Consider the following 17725-nt stretch of genomic DNA (forward strand, 5'->3'; position numbering starts at 1 on the left):
CCTTTTGGACAAGTACACAAACATTTCTTCTAAAGCGCATCTTGGGATCCCCCAATGATTTTTTTCTACTTCCGATGCAGTCTTTGTGGACAAGTATTAGAAGAACGCAATCAGGCTATTTTAAGTGCAAATTTTGGACAATTAAATTTTACAAAATAATGGAAAACTAATAAAAAAATAGAAAATTAATAAAAAAGTAAAAAAAAATAAATTCTATCTCCGTTGGGATTTGAACCTGTGTCGTTTGACTTTTTCGCTTCCATGGAAATTCTTTTGAGAAGATTTTGCAAATTACGAGAATTTTTAATTTTTATACCCTCCACCATAGGATGGGGGGTATATTAACTTTGTCATTCCGTTTGTAACACATCGAAATATTGATCTAAGACCCCATAAAGTATATATATTCTGCGTCGTGGTGAAATTCTGAGTCGATCTGAGCATGTCCGTCCGTCCGTCTGTTGAAATCACGCTAACTTCCGAACGAAACAAGCTATCGACTTGAAACTTGGCACAAGTAGTTGTTATTGATGTAGGTCGGATGGTATTGCAAATGGGCCATATCGGTCCATTTTTACGTATAGCCCCCATATAAACGAAGCAAATTTCATCCGATCCGGCTGAAATTTGGTACATGGTGTTACTATATGGTCTCTAACAACTTTGCAAAAATTGGTTCACATCGGTCCATAATTATATATAGCCCCCATATAAACCGATCCCCCGATTTGACTTGCAGAGCCTCTAAGAGAAACAAATTTCATCCGATCCGGCTGAAATTTGGTACATGGTGTTAGTATATGGTCTCTAACAACCATGCCAAAATTGGTTTACATCGGTCCATAATTATATATAGCCCCCATATAAACCGATCCCCCGATTTGGCTTGCGGACCCTCTAAGAGAGGCAAATTCCATCCGATCCGGTACATGATGTTAGTATATGGTCTCTAATGACCATGCAAAAATTGGTCCATATCGGTCCATAATTATATATAGCCCCCATATAAACCGATCACCAGATTTGACCTCCGGAGCCTTTTGGAAGACCAAAATTCATCTGATTCAGTTGAAATTTGGTACGTAATGTTAATATAAGGCCTCAAACACCCATGCAAAAATTGGTCGATATCGGTCCATAATTATATATAGGCCCCATATAAACCGATCCCCAGATTTGACCAAAAATGAAGAGCAAAATTCTTCCCATTCGGTTGAAATTTGGTACGTGATGTTAGTATATGGTATCCAACAATCATGCAGGAATTGGTTCCTATCAGTCCATAATTATATATAGCTCCCATATAAACCGATCGCCAGATTTGACCTCCGATGCCTTTTGGAGATGCAACATTCATCCGATCTGGTTGAAATTTGGTAAGTGGTGGTAGTATATGATATTTAACAACCATGCCAAATGTGGTCCATATCAGTCCATAATCATTTATAGCCCCCATATAAACCGATCCCGAGATTTGGTTTTGGAGCCTCTTGGAGGAGCAAATTTCATCCGAGTGAGTTGAAATTTGTGGATCACAGTCTTTCGTAGAAGTTTCTACGCAATCCATGGTGGAGGGTACATAAGATTCGGCCTGGCCGAACTTACGGCCGTGTATACTTGTTTTTTGTTGATTTTTAACCCTTATACTACGTTGGGTATTAGGTCGTATTTTTCATCACCGAATTTCTTACTTTTGGATTATAATTAAAAGTTCTTACTACTCAGCATGAATTCAGCATTTGTTACCAATTAATGCACTGAGTGATAGAAATTGTTAATTATATTCGAACAGTAAGATATGTGGTGTTGAATGGGTGTACGATATGGGTCATCAAATGACCCCAACGTAGTATAAGGGTTAATGGAAAAAATATATTTATACGAAAATATATGCCGAAAATAAAAACGATGCATAGCATAAAAAAAATTCTTTTAGAAAAATATTTGATAAAAAATTGCCGCTGGTGAGATTTGAACCTGCGTTTCTTATTTTTTCGTTTCTTATTACTAATAAAGAACATCTCGAGAAGCAATTAGAATGTTATTCCTTGGTGTCGTATTACGATCATATCACAGACATTTGAATTGACCTTTCGACGCTTTATGTTCAATGGCGTTTGTGGCTGAGTGTGCTAAGGCGTTCTATTATGGTGCCAGCAAACCCAGGTTCAATCCCTGGTCGGAGCGAAAAAGTTTTTCAAATTGTAAAAATTAGATAATAGAAAAATAATAGTGTAATAAAAACATATGGATAAAAGAAAAAGGGAAATTGGTTGAAAAAAAATTTTTTTTTCGCTTTTTAAATTTCTTGATTCAAATTAACTTCCAGGGCACAATTTCTAAAGCAATGCAAAGGATCCAAAAAGGGAGTACTTCTGTCCTATGACAAGCCCATGTAAAATTCATTGGAGATGATCCAAGTTTGCACTACTTCCGGATCACAGATTGGGGATCCAAACTACTTTTTGGAAGCTCTTTTTTTGCTGGGTGGCATAGCATCAATACACAGAAAAAAATTTCACTTTATGCCTAGAGAAAATTTTATCAAAATTTTATTGCAATAGAAAATTTTGTCCAATTTTTTTTCATCAAATTTTCAATTTCATCAAAAATTTTATTCTTAGAAAATGTTGTCAAAATTTTATTCCTATAGAAAATTTTGTCAAAATTTTATTCCTATAGGAATTTTTGTCAAAATTTTATTCCGAAAATTTTTCCAAATAAAGTCTTAATAGAGTTTTAAAAACTATTCAATTAAAATTTTAATTGATTCAAAAAATTGTTTAATTGAAACAAAAATCGATAACAAAAATTAATATGTTGTATCAATTAATTTTTTTGATTGGATCAATTAATTTTTAATTGACTTTCAATTAATTTTTTCATTGATACTTGATCATTTTTGTGGTTGAAGACATTTCAATTAAAAATTAATTGAATTGATCTAATTAATTTAAAATTTCGTGAATGAAGACAAATGTTTTTTTTTTGTGTGTAAGGGTAGGTACTATGTTCGGTTTTCGAGTTGAAAACCACTTTATTTTCGCGATTACTTTTCCTTAAATAATCAAAATTATAAATGAAAACAAACATATTCCCATAATGTCTTGCCGAAATTTAGAGGAACAAGAAACTGCGCATCAATTGAGTTAATTTATCTGCTTTATATTGAACTGTTTTAATAGAGTAACCGCGAAAATTTCAACTCGAAAAGCGAACATAGTACTTACCTTAATATTGTAAATTTAATTATATGATTAATTGTACAATTAATATCATAACTTTTGGGATAACCTTAATTTTTATTTTTGTTTATAGGTGAGGATTAAGTTCGAGTTTAGCCGCTAAAATCGCTAAAGTGAAAACTAAATCAGTAAGAAAAATGCATGAAATTATACGTATTTGTGGCAAATTTTATTATAACTTGATGGGGAAAAGCCCAAAGCAAATTTTCACAAAGTTTGTATTCCTTAAAATGGATTATTAAAGAAAAGTAATCGTGAAAAAATTACGTTTTTAGCGGCTAAACTCGAACTTAATACCCACCTTAAGGTGGGTACTATGTTCGGTTTTCGAGTTGAAAATCACTTTGTTTTCGCGATTACTTTTCCTGAAATAATCAAAATTATAAATTAAAACTAAAATATTCCTGTAAAGTCTTGCCGAAATCTAGGGGAACAAGAAACTGCGCATCAATTGAGTTAATTTGTCTGCTTCATACTGCTTCAACTCGAAAAGCGAACATAGTACTTACCTTTATATGGGTAAAACCCCAATGCCGAGTATCGGTTCAGATGTCAAGCTGCCGGCTCCTATGATAGAAATTTTGTTTCATTCGCCGCCATACAAAACTGGGTCGGCTTCATTCTCTGATTTTGCATATCTCCAACCAATATTGGCAAATATTACGAATGCATAACAAAACCACCCCCTTATAGAGGGTGGTTTATCTATGATTTCGTATAACCATCTCTGGGAGCGAACAATTAAGTATATCCCCTTATCTCCTCTGTAACCAGAAGAAAAAAAAAGCCAAAGATAGACTTGCGCACAATCAATTTTTTCTCTTTGCATACAATTTGTTTTCCATTTCAAAATTACAGTAAGAAAGAAGGACGTTCGATTAGAAAAAATCCACACGTGTGGACATTTTATTGTTATATAGAAATATTAAAAGAAAATTCATTTTCAAATCAACAATTCTATATGTCTACATTTAAACTATATATGTGAATTAAGAAAAGCATTTAGTGGTGGCCATCTGAATCCAAGGGCTTTTGTGTTGTCAGAACTCCCAAGGAAGCCTTTGTTCAGAGCAGAGAATAAAAAAAAGCGAAGCGAATATTAATCAGCAAACAAAATTTTCTTTGTATTGCTGTTGCCAACACCTAAGAGGGAATCGTCTGCTCCAGAACTAGCCAACTAACCAAAGCCCTATAATGTCGGGAGAAGAAACATCAGCTGACCGTAATGTGGAAATCTGGAAAATTAAGAAATTAATTAAAAGTCTTGAGATGGCCCGAGGGTGAGTGGATTGAAGTAAATTCATATTAGTATGCAAGGGGGGTTCTCGCCCCATCCAGAGGCTCCTCCCCAAAACCTAAATGTGCCAATTTCCATGCACCAAAGTATGAAAAACAGGTCTAAAATAATAGCCATATGTTGTTATAGGTTTATAAGCATTCTCATCATTTATTTGGGAAAGACAAGAAAAAGAGGTTATAGAAGCTAAGGGGGCGGTATGCATTTCATTTACAATTTGGTGATTTCATTGGAATCCATGGTATGCTAGTAATTATAATGGCCTATTTGAGTAATTTCGAAAATTTGGTAGCTTTTATGAATAAACAACTATGACCCCTAGACCCTAATTTTTTTGTGAGGGAATTTAATAACCATAGAAATTGGGTAGAGTAAGTCGTACAATTATAGATGTTACCCATTGAGACGTTGTTGCAAGACTAATGGTGGCAGAAATATATTACGCATTATACGCAAAGTATTATGTTTGTAGTAACAGCAAAAAAACATTATGCTGAAATGGGAATGCAGTGATTGTCTGCTAAAAGGACAATTCAAATTTATGCCAATTCCTTTGTAAAAATACGAAAGCGGGAATGCTTCAAAGTATTACGAATTTTTAAATTGAGTAAAATATTTAGAAAATGTCCTTCCCATTTTTATACCCTAAACCACATAGTGGTCAGGGTATAATAAGTTTGATCGGCCAAAAAATGTGCCTACCAGAAATATTGATTTTAGACCCCATAAAATATATACCGATCGACTCAGAATCACCTCCTGAGTCGATCTAGCGCTTGGTGTCCGTCCGCCCGTCCGTCTGTCCATGTATTTGTTGTTCACAGGATTCCGGTCGCAATTATTAACCGATTTTGATGAAATTTGGTACAGGGAGTTTTTTGGGCACGAGGACGAACGCTATTAAATTTGGAAGAAATCGGATCAAATTTAGATATAGCTCCCATATATATGTATCGCCCGATTTCGACAAATGGGGTCACGTTGCGCGTTTTTTCAAACGGATCGTCACCAAATTTGGCAAAAGGTAATCTTTTCCATCGCCCTTCAAGTCTGCAAAATTTCATCCAAATCGGTTCAGATTTAGATATAGCTCTCATATATATGTATCGCCCGATTTTCCCAAATTTGGCCACAAAACCTTTATTTATCAACCGATCTTACCGATCAAAGTTGGCTAAATATAATCTTCTATAGCACTAACTATATGTGCAAAAAATCATCGAAATCGGTTCAGATTTAGATATAGCTCCCATATATATGCATCGCCCGATTTTCCCAAATTTGGCCATAGAACCCTTATTTATTAACCGATCTTACTCAAAGTTGGCTAGATCCAGTCCTCTATAGTACTAACTATATGTGCAAAATTTCATCGAAATCGGTTCAGATGTAGATATAGCTCCCATATATGTATCACCCGATTTTGAAAAATTCGCCCCTAATAACCTTATGTTTGACCATACAGGCCTCATTTCTTAACTGACCTTACTCAAATCTTGCACAAGGTAACCTTTTGTGGTATTAAACCCGCAAAATATTATGCAAATTGGTTCAGATTTAGATATAGCTTCCATATATATACATCGCTCGATTTTCCCAAATTTGGCCATAGAAGTCTTATTTATTATCCAATGTTACTCAAATTTCAAATTTTGATGTACTAGCCGATCGTACTTATACGTACTTGTAGCACTTACATAAGAATATTACTCGATTTTTACAAATTTGGATTTATTTCCCACACTAATTGAACGATTTTCTCTTTTTTTAATAATGGGCTCAATATTGGTGGCATACTAACTCCGTAGGTGCAATATCAACTACAGCCAGTGTTGCTAGAAGTAGGGGAAATTCCCTATATATAGGGTTTTTCTAATATTTAGCGTCTTGTACGCACGTTGGACCACAATGTAGGGACATTTCAATTTGTAATAATTTTTACATTTTGGTGGCTCTAGAGGAGGAAATTAGAAGCCGGCAAGGCTTGATCTTTAACAATGTGTGGTAAACTTTATTCCTGTAGAAAAATTTGTCAACATTTTATTTCTATAGAACATTTTGTCAAAATTGTATTTCTATAGAAATTTTTTTCAAAATATTGTTTCTATAAAAAATTTCTCAAAATTTTATTTCTGTGGAAGTTTTTCTCAAAATTTTATTTCTATAGAATTTATTGTCAAAATGTTATTTCTATAGAAAAATTTCTCACAAAAATTTGTTTATAGAAACTTTTTCCAAAATTTTATTTTTATAGAGATCTAACAAAAAAGATTACTAATTTGGGTAGAATTCTACCAACTATACAAATTTATATTCTAAGTTGTATACGTTGCATATTCATGTTTTAAGATAATAAAGTATTTAGAACCATTTTTGTTTTGTAAAATTTTTTAAATTTAACGAAAAATATAGTAGGGAAAATTGTTTGGGAAAGTAGGAAACTTTTTTTGACCTTGTAGGGTAAACCGAACATTTTCCCTGGCAACGCTGACTATGAGATATAGTCAGATTGACACAAAGCACCCATAGACATGTACCCCTTAATTTTCATAAATATGCAACTGCGGTTTATCTCCCAGACCTATATGTTACCCCACAAATGCTTATGATTACTAATTCTGTAATGGTGGTTTAGGTGATATAGTCGGCCCCGCCCGACTTTCTACTTTACTTACTTGTTATTTGATGGTTTTGATTTTTCGTACACTCATAAAAGAAAGTCTACAAAAAACAGCAATCGGTACCTGCTGTTATAGTTTTGTACTTCATGGACTAGCAAACAACATATTGAATGTTGACTTAATGTTGACTATAGATAATTTAGTCAACATTTTTATAGATAAAGGAAATTGTATCATCATTTTATTCCGAGAGAAAATTTTGACAAAATTTTATTCCTAGAGAAAATTTTGTCAAAATTTTCATCCTATAGAAAACCTTGTCAAATTTTTTTTTCTACACCCTCAAAAAAAATCGCTTCTCTAACATATGTTCCAAACATATTTTGCAGGAAGCACATATGTATATTATTGGATACTACCGAAACATTAATATGTTTGTTTTATGTGAACTTATTATATGTTTGGAAGCGTTTTGAGCCCAAAAATATTATATGCTTGGAAGACTTTTCTCCCAAAGAAGATTGTGGTCATTCCCTCAGATAATTTTCACTTCCATGCATTTTTTTGGTTCTTGGCACCTGTTTCTGTAATACAAATAATGTTGAAGAAATTATTCAATTTTATAATTTTTTAAAATTTTACCTTTCGCTTTGACGGAGAATCGAACCGGGAACCATGCAATTTGTAAGCTGTAACAGTCACCAGTAGACAATTATCGTTATAAGTTACATTTATATAGCATAGTTTGCAGCGCCCACGAGACCATGCAAACATAACATTATTTAAAAGAAACATACATTTGTTGGCCACTTGAAGCAGTGGTTAGCATGTCTGACTTGCATGCAAAGGGTTGTGGGTTCAATCCCTGCTCCGACCGAACCAATTTTTTTTAATTTACACATTTATATTTATACTATATTAAATTTTTATAATGAAACTTCGAGATGTGGATTATTAAAGATTTACAGTCAGAAACAGTGCTTGATATAAACGAAATGGACTGATCTTTTGGATAAAATATTATTTTTTATTGCATAAATAACAATTTTATAATAAAAAACTGTTTTATATAAAAGTTTGAAATTTTGGAAGGAATTCAAAAACTCTAACGAAAGAAGAACGTGGAGTGGAGCATAAACATAAATAAATAAATAAACACCCAGAAAAAAGTGACCCCTTCTTTAAGTTAAAATGAACTCATTGTGAAGAAAGTTGAACTTCGTATAGCGCCAAAGACATTTTTATTTGTTTGAACAATGTGATTTTCGTAGAAATTAGGAATAATGCATTCCATATATTAGTTAACATTTTCCTATATTTATATACCACTATACTACAGAATGAAAAAATTTAACTAATTTGAATTCATATATGGAATGATTTTATTGAAATTTTTTCATTCATTTCGACAAATCTTACACATTTGTGGTAAAACTTTTACTTCATAATTAGAACTGCTTACCTTCGTTTTTAAATACAAATTTATTTATTTCTATAAGCAATTTTATCTTCAATAAAATACATGTTTTATTAATATATTGAATATATTTATTAAGAATCAACAGAATCGAATCTCTTTGAAATATTAGTTTATTATTCCACTATTTCCAATTTCCGTGTGATATTATCAACTGTAAAACGCACTTTTTCTTCTTCTTGTACTTTTCACTTTTAATAAGTTGCTGCCTAACGATTTTTTCCTCCTTTTACAATTTCAATACCTACAAATATAAAAAATCATAAAACATTTTTGTTGCAAAAGGTTAGCGTCACTGAATATTACCTGATAATTGAAGATTCCAAAATGAAGACAAATGAAAGGGTTGTTATTCTGCTGGTGTTTTCTTTCTTTATACACTATCACGAGATAGATTTATTTAAAAAAACGAAAATTTTTCTCACTAATTTAAAATAACAAATATTTTATATATTTTATTTGTTATTTATTACATTATTTTACCATATTATTTTTTAACAATCTCTCCGTATACCAAAACAACGCGATTCCAACTAAAAAAACAACCGACGCGCAAATATATCGATTACACCCACGCGCAAACACATCGATTACGATGACAGGTATCGATTACAGGTAGACAATAGAAATGTAGGAAAATTTCCTATATTCTAACAAGTGTTTTTCCTTAAGTTTTGAAAGGATTGCATACTTCTTAGTACGAATGAACTAAAATATTTTTCTATGCCAAGTGTTGTTCGTATGTATGAAAAACTTTCTATTATAAAGGAAGTCGCAATTATCATTTTATAAGAAATTTTACTAATTTTGAGGAAACTTGGTTTTAGTTCGGTTTTTGTTTATTTTTACGAATGCTTTGTTATCGGTGAATAAAATTTTCTTTTTCAGTAGTAAATTCTTATACCCAGCGAAGAAAATAGTATGAGTAAAATTCCATGCCTTATTCTAGTTAATGAACTAATCCTAACTGCTTACAGTTTAGGATTTTTTTACTGAAATGAGTAAATTTTATTATTTTTCACAAAAATTTACCTTAATGGAAATAAAATGGATAAACTATATTGATGAAAATTTTTTCCTTTAGTTTCGAAGGCACTTTTTTCTGGGTGTAGATAATTATCGTTATAAGTTACATTTATATAGCATAGTTTGCAGCGCCCACGAGCCCATGCAAACATAACATTATTTAACAGAAACATACATTTGTTTGCCACGTGGAGCAGTGGTTAGCATGTCTGCCTTGCATGCAAAGGGTCGTGGGTTCAATCCCTACTCCGACCGAACACTTTTTTTTGTTTTTTTTACACATTTATATTTATACTATATTCAATTTTTATAATGAAACTTCGAAATGAGGTTATTAAAGATTTATAGTCAGTAACAGTGCTTGATATAAACGAAATTGACTGATTTTTGGATAAAATATTACTTTTTTATTGCAAAAATAACAATTTTGTAACAAAAACTGTTGGAAGGAATTCAAAAACTCTAACAAAAGAAGAATGTGGAGTCGAGTATTAACATACATAAATAATTTTATAATATAAACATAAATTTATTTAGGCGTGAACAGTTTTTTACTAGCATTTAACACCATTGCTCTAAAATGCCTTTTATTTTTCTTTAATAATTCATTTTAAAGAAAATAAACTTTTTAAATTGTTTTAGCTGCAAAACTCGAACTTAATGCCCGCTTTTATATTTGAAGGTGTCCGTCAACTCTTCGTGGACTACTTATTAATAAGGAGGAAATAAACTTTGTTTTTATACATACACTGAAAAAACAGTGAACCCACCAGGAAAGATAACTTTCGATTAATTTTAGAAAATTTTGAATTTTTTTAGAAAATTTTAACTAAACAGTATTACAAGCGCTGGCATCACTCCGATATGGTAAAAATAAGTAAATATTTTTCGACAAATTCAAGAAAATTTATTAGACATAACTAAGTTTTTGCACTTGTTTAAGAAAATTTTGTAGTTTTAAGAGAAATCTTGGAGTTCAAAATTGCAAGAATGTCTTTAGTGCCATACGAAGTTCATGATGGACACATTTGTGGTAAAATTTACAAATTTAAAGAAATAATGAACTATTTTGTGAGAAATACGAAATTAGGAAACCTTTATGCTTTATTTTTGTATAATTTTTTCCTGTGTTTTAGTTCATTTAACTAACGTACGCAAAAAATTATTTGAGTAAAGTAAACTTTTTCCAAACATAATGATTCTATGAACTAATATAAAGTTAAATTGGCTTTAGTGAAATAGAGAGTTCACTTTTTTTTGAGTGTAATACTGTGTAATTTTTCACTATTTCCTCCTTATTTCATTTTACTGTCCCAACTCTAAAAAGACTATAGTGCCCTTTCGTTATTTTTATAAAGACCCCTGATTTCTTTTAACGAAAAATTATGCCCATAATGCCAAAGTGATAAACAAAACACATGTCCACACATACATAAAATGCTGCTCTCAAGGCGAAAACATATGCTGTTTGTTTTTCAAATGTCTATTCTCTTGGTTCCGAATGTCTATTCTCTTTATTCAAATTAAATAATATTTAGACCTAAGCATATAAAATTTTTGGCCTGATCATAAAACAGTTTTCCGAAACAACATACAAGCGGTTTCACAGAAATTGTTGTCTTTTGATTCATTCGCTGTGTCGTCAACTCTCCCGGTTTCCATCTCTATTTCTTTCTCTATACTCTCTCTGTCGCTTTGAATAAAATATCACAACATATGTATGTTTAGTCGAAATTTGTAAATATATACACCCAGAAAAAAGTGCCTTCGAAACTAAAGGAAAAAATTTTCATCAATATAGTTTATCCATTTTATTTCCATTAAGGTAAATTTTTGTGAAAAATAATAAAATTTACTCGTTTCAGTAAAAAAATCCTAAACTGTAAGCAGTTAGGAATAGTTCATTAACTATAATAAGGCATGGAATTTTACTCATACTATTTTCTTCGCTGGGTATAAGAATTTACTACTGAAAAAGAAAATTTTATTCACCGATAACAAAGCATTCGTAAAAATAAACAAAAACCGAACTAAAACCAAGTTTCCTCAAAATTAGTAAAATTTCTTATAAAATGATAATTGCGACTTCCTTTATAATAGAAAGTTTTTCATACATACGAACAACACTTGGCATAGAAAAATATTTTAGTTCATTCGTACTAAGAAATATGCAATCCTTTCAAAACTTAAGGAAACACACTTGTTAGAATATAGGAAATTTTCCTAAATTTCTATTGTCTACCTGTAATCGATACCTGTCATCGTAATCGATGTGTTTGCGCGTGGGTGTAATCGATATATTTGCGCGTCGGTTGTTTTTTTAGTTGGAATCGCGTTGTTTTGGTATACGGAGAGATTGTTAAAAAATAATATGGTAAAATAATATAATAAATAACAAATAAAATATATAAAATATTTGTTATTTTAAATTAGTGAGAAAAATTTTCGTTTTTTTAAATAAATCTATCAATGTTCGTGATAGTATATAAAGAAAGAAAACACCAGCAGAATAACAACCCTTTCATTTGTCTTCATTTTGGAATCTTCAATTATCAGGTAATATTCAGTGACGCTAACGTTTTGCAACAAAAATGTTTTATGATTTTTTATATTTGTAGGTATTGAAATTGTAAAAGGAGGACAAAATCGTTAGGCAGCAACTTATTAAAAGTGAAAAGTACAAGAAGAAGAAAAAGTGCGTTTTACAGTTGATAATATCACACGGAAATTGGAAATAGTGGAATAATAAACTAATATTTCAAAGAGATTCGATGCTGTTGATTCTTAATAAATATATTCAATATATTAATAAAACATGTCTTTTAATGAAGATAAAATTGCTTATAGAAATAAATAAAATTGTATTTAAAAACGAAGGTAAGCAGTTCTAATTATGAAGTAAAAGTTTTACCACAAATGTGTAAGATTTGTCGAAATGAATGAAAAAATGTCAATAAAATCATTCCATATATGAATTCAAATTAGTTAAATTTTTTCATTCTGTAGTATAGTGGTATATAAATATAGGAAAATGTTAACTAATATATGGAATGCATTATTCCTAATTTCTACGAAAATCACATCGTTCAAACAAATAAAAATGTCTTTGGCGCTATACGAAGTTCAACTTTCTTCACAATAAGTTCATTTTAACTTAAAGAAGGGGTCACTTTTTTCTGGGTGTATATGTTTGCATTCACACATATGATTTTTATGAAGCATTCATGCCCCAAACATAATATATTCTAACATATTAACATAGATGTCCCAAACATTTAGTGTTAGTTTAGGAACATTATATTTTGCACTTAAATATATTGTGTTTCAAAATTGTGCCCGAAACACATTTTGTTTATATCGGAACATATGAAAAACATATTTTTCTAACAGTGTAACTGCTTACAGTTTAGGATTTTTTTACTGAAACGAGTAAATTTTATTATTTTTCACAAAAATTTACCTTAATGGAAATAAAATGGATAAACTATATTGATGAAAATTTTTTCCTTTAGTTTCGAAGGCACTTTTTTCTGGGTGTATAGAAAATTTTGTCAAAGTTCTACTTCTAGAGAAAATTTTTGTCAAAATTCTATTTTTAGAGAAAACGTTGTCAAAATTCTATTACTATAGAAAATGTTGTCAAAATTTTATTCCTAGAGAACATTTTGTCAAATTTTTATTCCTAGAGAAAACTTTGTCAAAATTTTACTCCTATAGAAAAGTTTGTCAAAATTTTATTCCTAGAGAAAGTTTTATCAAAATTTTATAACCAGAGAATATTTTGACAAAATTTTATTCCCAAAGCAAAATTTTGTCAAAATTGTACCTAGAGAACATATTGACACAATTTTATTCCTATAGAAAATGTTGTCAAAATTCTATTTCTAGAGAAAATGTTCTCAAAATGTTATTCCTATAGAAAATTTTGTCAAAATTTTATTCCTACACTATAGAAAAGTCTGCTAAAAACAACAGTCGATGTCTGCTGTTATATTTTTTATACTTCAGGGCCAAATGAACAACAAATTATAAAATTTTTAGGTTATAAATTTCCCCCCAAAGCATATTTAAGAACCAAAAGTAGTTTTTGGTATATTTTGCACTGTAATATATTTACAAGTTCCTAAATACGATCAGCAAACATTTTGTTTGCTTTTATGTCTCAATTCGATAAATATTCAGATTTTTGGTCAAATACTATAGATATTCATAAAATATTGTTTTAATTATGCTAGGATAGCTCCTAAGTTGAAATTTTTATTTGTTTTAGCCAAAATAAAACATGTTTTAGTGTTATCGAGCTTAAAAATAGCAGGAAATGTTTGCTATTTCAGCAAACAGTGACTGCTGTCCCTTTTTCAGCAGACTTTCTGCTGTTTTAGCAGACTTTTCTGCTGTCCCTACTAACAAATTTCTTTGGGTGTATTGAAAATTTTGTCAAAATTTTATTCCTAGAGAAAATATCGTCAAAATTTTACGTTATCAATTTCTATTTCTAGAGAAAAATTTGTCAAAATTCTCAAAATTTTATGCATATAGAAAATGCTGTCAAAATTTTATTCCTATAGAAAATGTTGTTAACATTTTATTCCTATACAATTTTGTTCAAAATTCTATTTCAATACATCAAAATTGTACCTAGGGAAAATATTGACAAAATTTTATTCCTGTTGTCAAAATTCTATTTCTAGAGAAAATGTTCTCAAAATGTTATTCCTACACCCTCACAAAAAATAGCTTCTGTAACATATACTCCCAAACATATTTTGCTTCAAGCATATACATTTTTGGGTATTGCCCAAACATTTATATGTTTGATCTCTTCCAATATATAATATGTTTGAAAGCATATTGGTCTAAACAATATATGTTTGGGTAGTCTAAGTTCCAAACATTTTGTATTTTTGCATCCAAATTCAATAATGTTGTCTTCCAAAAAACAATATGTTATTATGTGAACAGATAATATGAAAGCATTTTGCACCCAAAAATATTACATGCTTAAAAAAATTCTCCCAAACAATATTGTGCTCAAAATTTTATTTATTTATTTATATATTTACAATCATAATGAATTATGAAAATAAACAGGTAATATAGGTGCTAACAACATAGGTTTTCGACCTGAATGCTCAAAATTTTGTTTCTGCCTAATTGTATATTCCCTCACATCTTTCTCACTTCCACGAGATTTTTTAGTCTTAGCACCTTTTTCTGTAATACGAACATTGTAGAAGAAATTATTCAATTTTATGATTTTTTTATTTTAATTTTACCTTTTGCCGGACGGGGATTCGAACAGCGGACCACATAGTTTGTAAGGATCAAAGAAGTAGCTGATCAATTGCCCAAGGGAAAATAAAATGTTAATTTTGTAATAACAAGCAACAACCACCAACTTAATTCAATATCGCTCCCTGTTAAATAGCGCTCCAAGCTACTAAACACATATATGTTTATAGGCTATTTCTAAATTAATATATGTTTGCATCCAAGCATATTATATTTACAAACATTTTATGTCCCAAACATAATATGTTCTAACATATTAACATATATGTCCCAAACATGTTATGCTAGTTTATGAACATTATATGCTTGCACTCAAAAATATTGTGTTTAAAAATTTGTGTTCCAAACATATAATGTTTATAGCCAAACATATGAAAAACAGTCTTTTTCATCCGTGTATAGAAAATTGTCTCAAAATTATATTTCTATATATTCCCAAAGCAAATTTTGTCAAAATTTTACCTAGAGAAAATTTTGTCATAATTTTATTCCTATATATTCCCAAAGGAAATTTTATCGAGAGAATTCTATTTCTAAAGAATTTTTTTTTTCAAAATTTTATTTCTATAGAAAACTATCTCAAAATGTTATTCCTATAGAAAATTTTGTCAAAATTCTATTTCTGGAGAAAATTGTGTCAAAATTCTATTTCTAGAGAAAACGTTGTCAAAATTGTATTAAAGGGTGATACGGTCAAAATTTGGTCAATATAAACTTGACGTATTTCTTTCAATTTTGCATTTAAAAAACCTGAACACCCCTCATTTTGAAGGTGTGTGTAGAATGTTGCTCCTATTTTGATTTTGGAATTCACTCTTCAGTTGTCAAAATGCCGTTCAAGCAAGAAAAGCAGCGTATCAAAATTTTGCTCGCGCATCGCGAAAATCCGAGCTACTCGCACGCAAAGCTGACAAAATCGCTAAAAGTTGCCAAATCAACCGTTACAAATGTAATTAAAGTGTTTGGGGAACATTTGTCGACAGCCAGGAAGTCTGGATCGGGGGGTTCGGATTTAGCAGATTTATTTATTTCCATTTTTTAAAAGTTCATATTACATTAAATTACATACATATAGAGGTGGCTTACTCTAAAATCATAACAATAAATTAAAATACTTAAAGTAATTAAGTGTACATAATTATATGTAAATATTGCCGATGCAGCAATCAAATCATATATCATTTATCAAAATTCTATTCAAAAATTGCCCCAAAAAAGAACTATATAAAAACAGGCAAATCTATAGAGAGGTAAAGAAACTTAAATACTAAAGACTTACAAACTAAAAACTTAACCTACTATTTACAAATTATTGACTGTTACAGCTTGTTAATCTATTGTATCGTATTGTATACAGTGTTAATTATATTTAATGTACCCTTCCTGTGATGATAGAAAAGTAGTTTATTATCCATAAAAAGTAGTCCACCTTCATCAAGATAAATTAAATCAATAGGTGCCAGATAATTTTGGGCATTTAAGTTCCTTAAATTGTCATTATGACCAAATACGTCGCGTATTATTCTGTTCGTGTGGCTTCGGCTGTTTTGTAAAAATTTCAATGCATTTTTAACCATGTAAACGTCAATTCTTGCACAATTAGCGCGTTCATATAGTAGAGCATTAGGGGGATATCTATAAATACCATCGTCACCTATTCTGCCACGTATGCCTAAACAAGTTGCCAAAATTCTTCTTTCCCATAGCCTAAGCCTTTCCATCTGGTTCGATGATATCGAAAACAAGACTGGAAAGGCATAGGCCATTATGGGTCTTATAATTTGCTTATAAATAAGAAGTTTTGCCCTCATTGGCAAACCATCTCGAAGTCTTAGCACCTTACTATATCCATGGTATGAATTTTTTTGATTTTTTCAAAATGTAGTCCACATATCGCTGGAATGTTAGCCTCCTATCAAAAATTACTCCTAAATATTTCAGTTCATCTGATACCGGAATTGCATTGCCTTCTACTATTAGATTAGGGACATATCGCTCTAAATTGGGGTAAACCTGGCCATGTTTGCCTGTAAATTTGGTTACAATACATTTGCTCACATTTAACTTCATTCCCCACATTTTAAAATATGTGCTTAGAGATGATAGATAATTATTTAATCGTGATTCAGCTAATCTAGCATTGGGGCCAGAGTAGACGATTAAAACGTCATCAGCATACATAAGTAGTAATCCTCCAGAAGGAGGCCCTGGAGTGTCACTAACAAATATATTATAAAGGGTGATTTGTTAAGAGCTTGATAACTTTTTTTTAAAAAAAAACGCATAAAATTTGCAAAATCTCATCGGTTCTTTATTTGAAACGTTAGATTGGTCCATGACATTTACTTTTTGAAGATAATTTCATTTAAATGTTGACCGCGGCTGCGTCTTAGGTGGTCCATTCGGAAAGTCCAATTTTGGGCAACTTTTTCGAGCATTTCGGCCGGAATAGCCCGAATTTCTTCGGAAATGTTGTCTTCCAAAGCTGGAATAGTTGCTGGCTTATTTCTGTAGACTTTAGATATGACGTAGCCCCACAAAAAATAGTCTAAAGGCGTCAAATCGCATGATCTTGGTGGCCAACTTACCGGTCCATTTCTTGAGATGAATTGTTCTCCGAAGTTTTCCCTCAAAATGGCCATAGAATCGCGAGCTATGTGGCATGTAGCGCCATCTTGTTGAAACCACATGTCAACCAAGTTCAGTTCTTCCATTTTTGGCAACAAAAAGTTTGTTAGCATCGAACGATAGCGATCGCCATTCACCG

General features: G+C 31.0%; 1 protein-coding gene across 1 annotated transcript in view; it reads left to right on the plus strand.

Moving 5' to 3' along the window:
* The first annotated feature begins 4090 nt into the window (after nucleotides 1-4090).
* LOC142224023 (eukaryotic peptide chain release factor subunit 1) overlaps nucleotides 4091-17725 on the plus strand; it is a 38565-nt gene continuing 24930 nt past the window's right edge. Inside the window, exon 1 of the mRNA XM_075293835.1 lies at nucleotides 4091-4525. Coding sequence (XP_075149950.1) covers nucleotides 4440-4525 — 86 coding nt within the window. The 5' untranslated portion in view covers nucleotides 4091-4439. The remainder of the gene's footprint in view (nucleotides 4526-17725) is intronic.

Source organism: Haematobia irritans, chromosome 2, assembly GCF_050003625.1.
Source record: "Haematobia irritans isolate KBUSLIRL chromosome 2, ASM5000362v1, whole genome shotgun sequence".
Lineage (NCBI taxonomy): Eukaryota > Metazoa > Arthropoda > Insecta > Diptera > Muscidae > Haematobia > Haematobia irritans.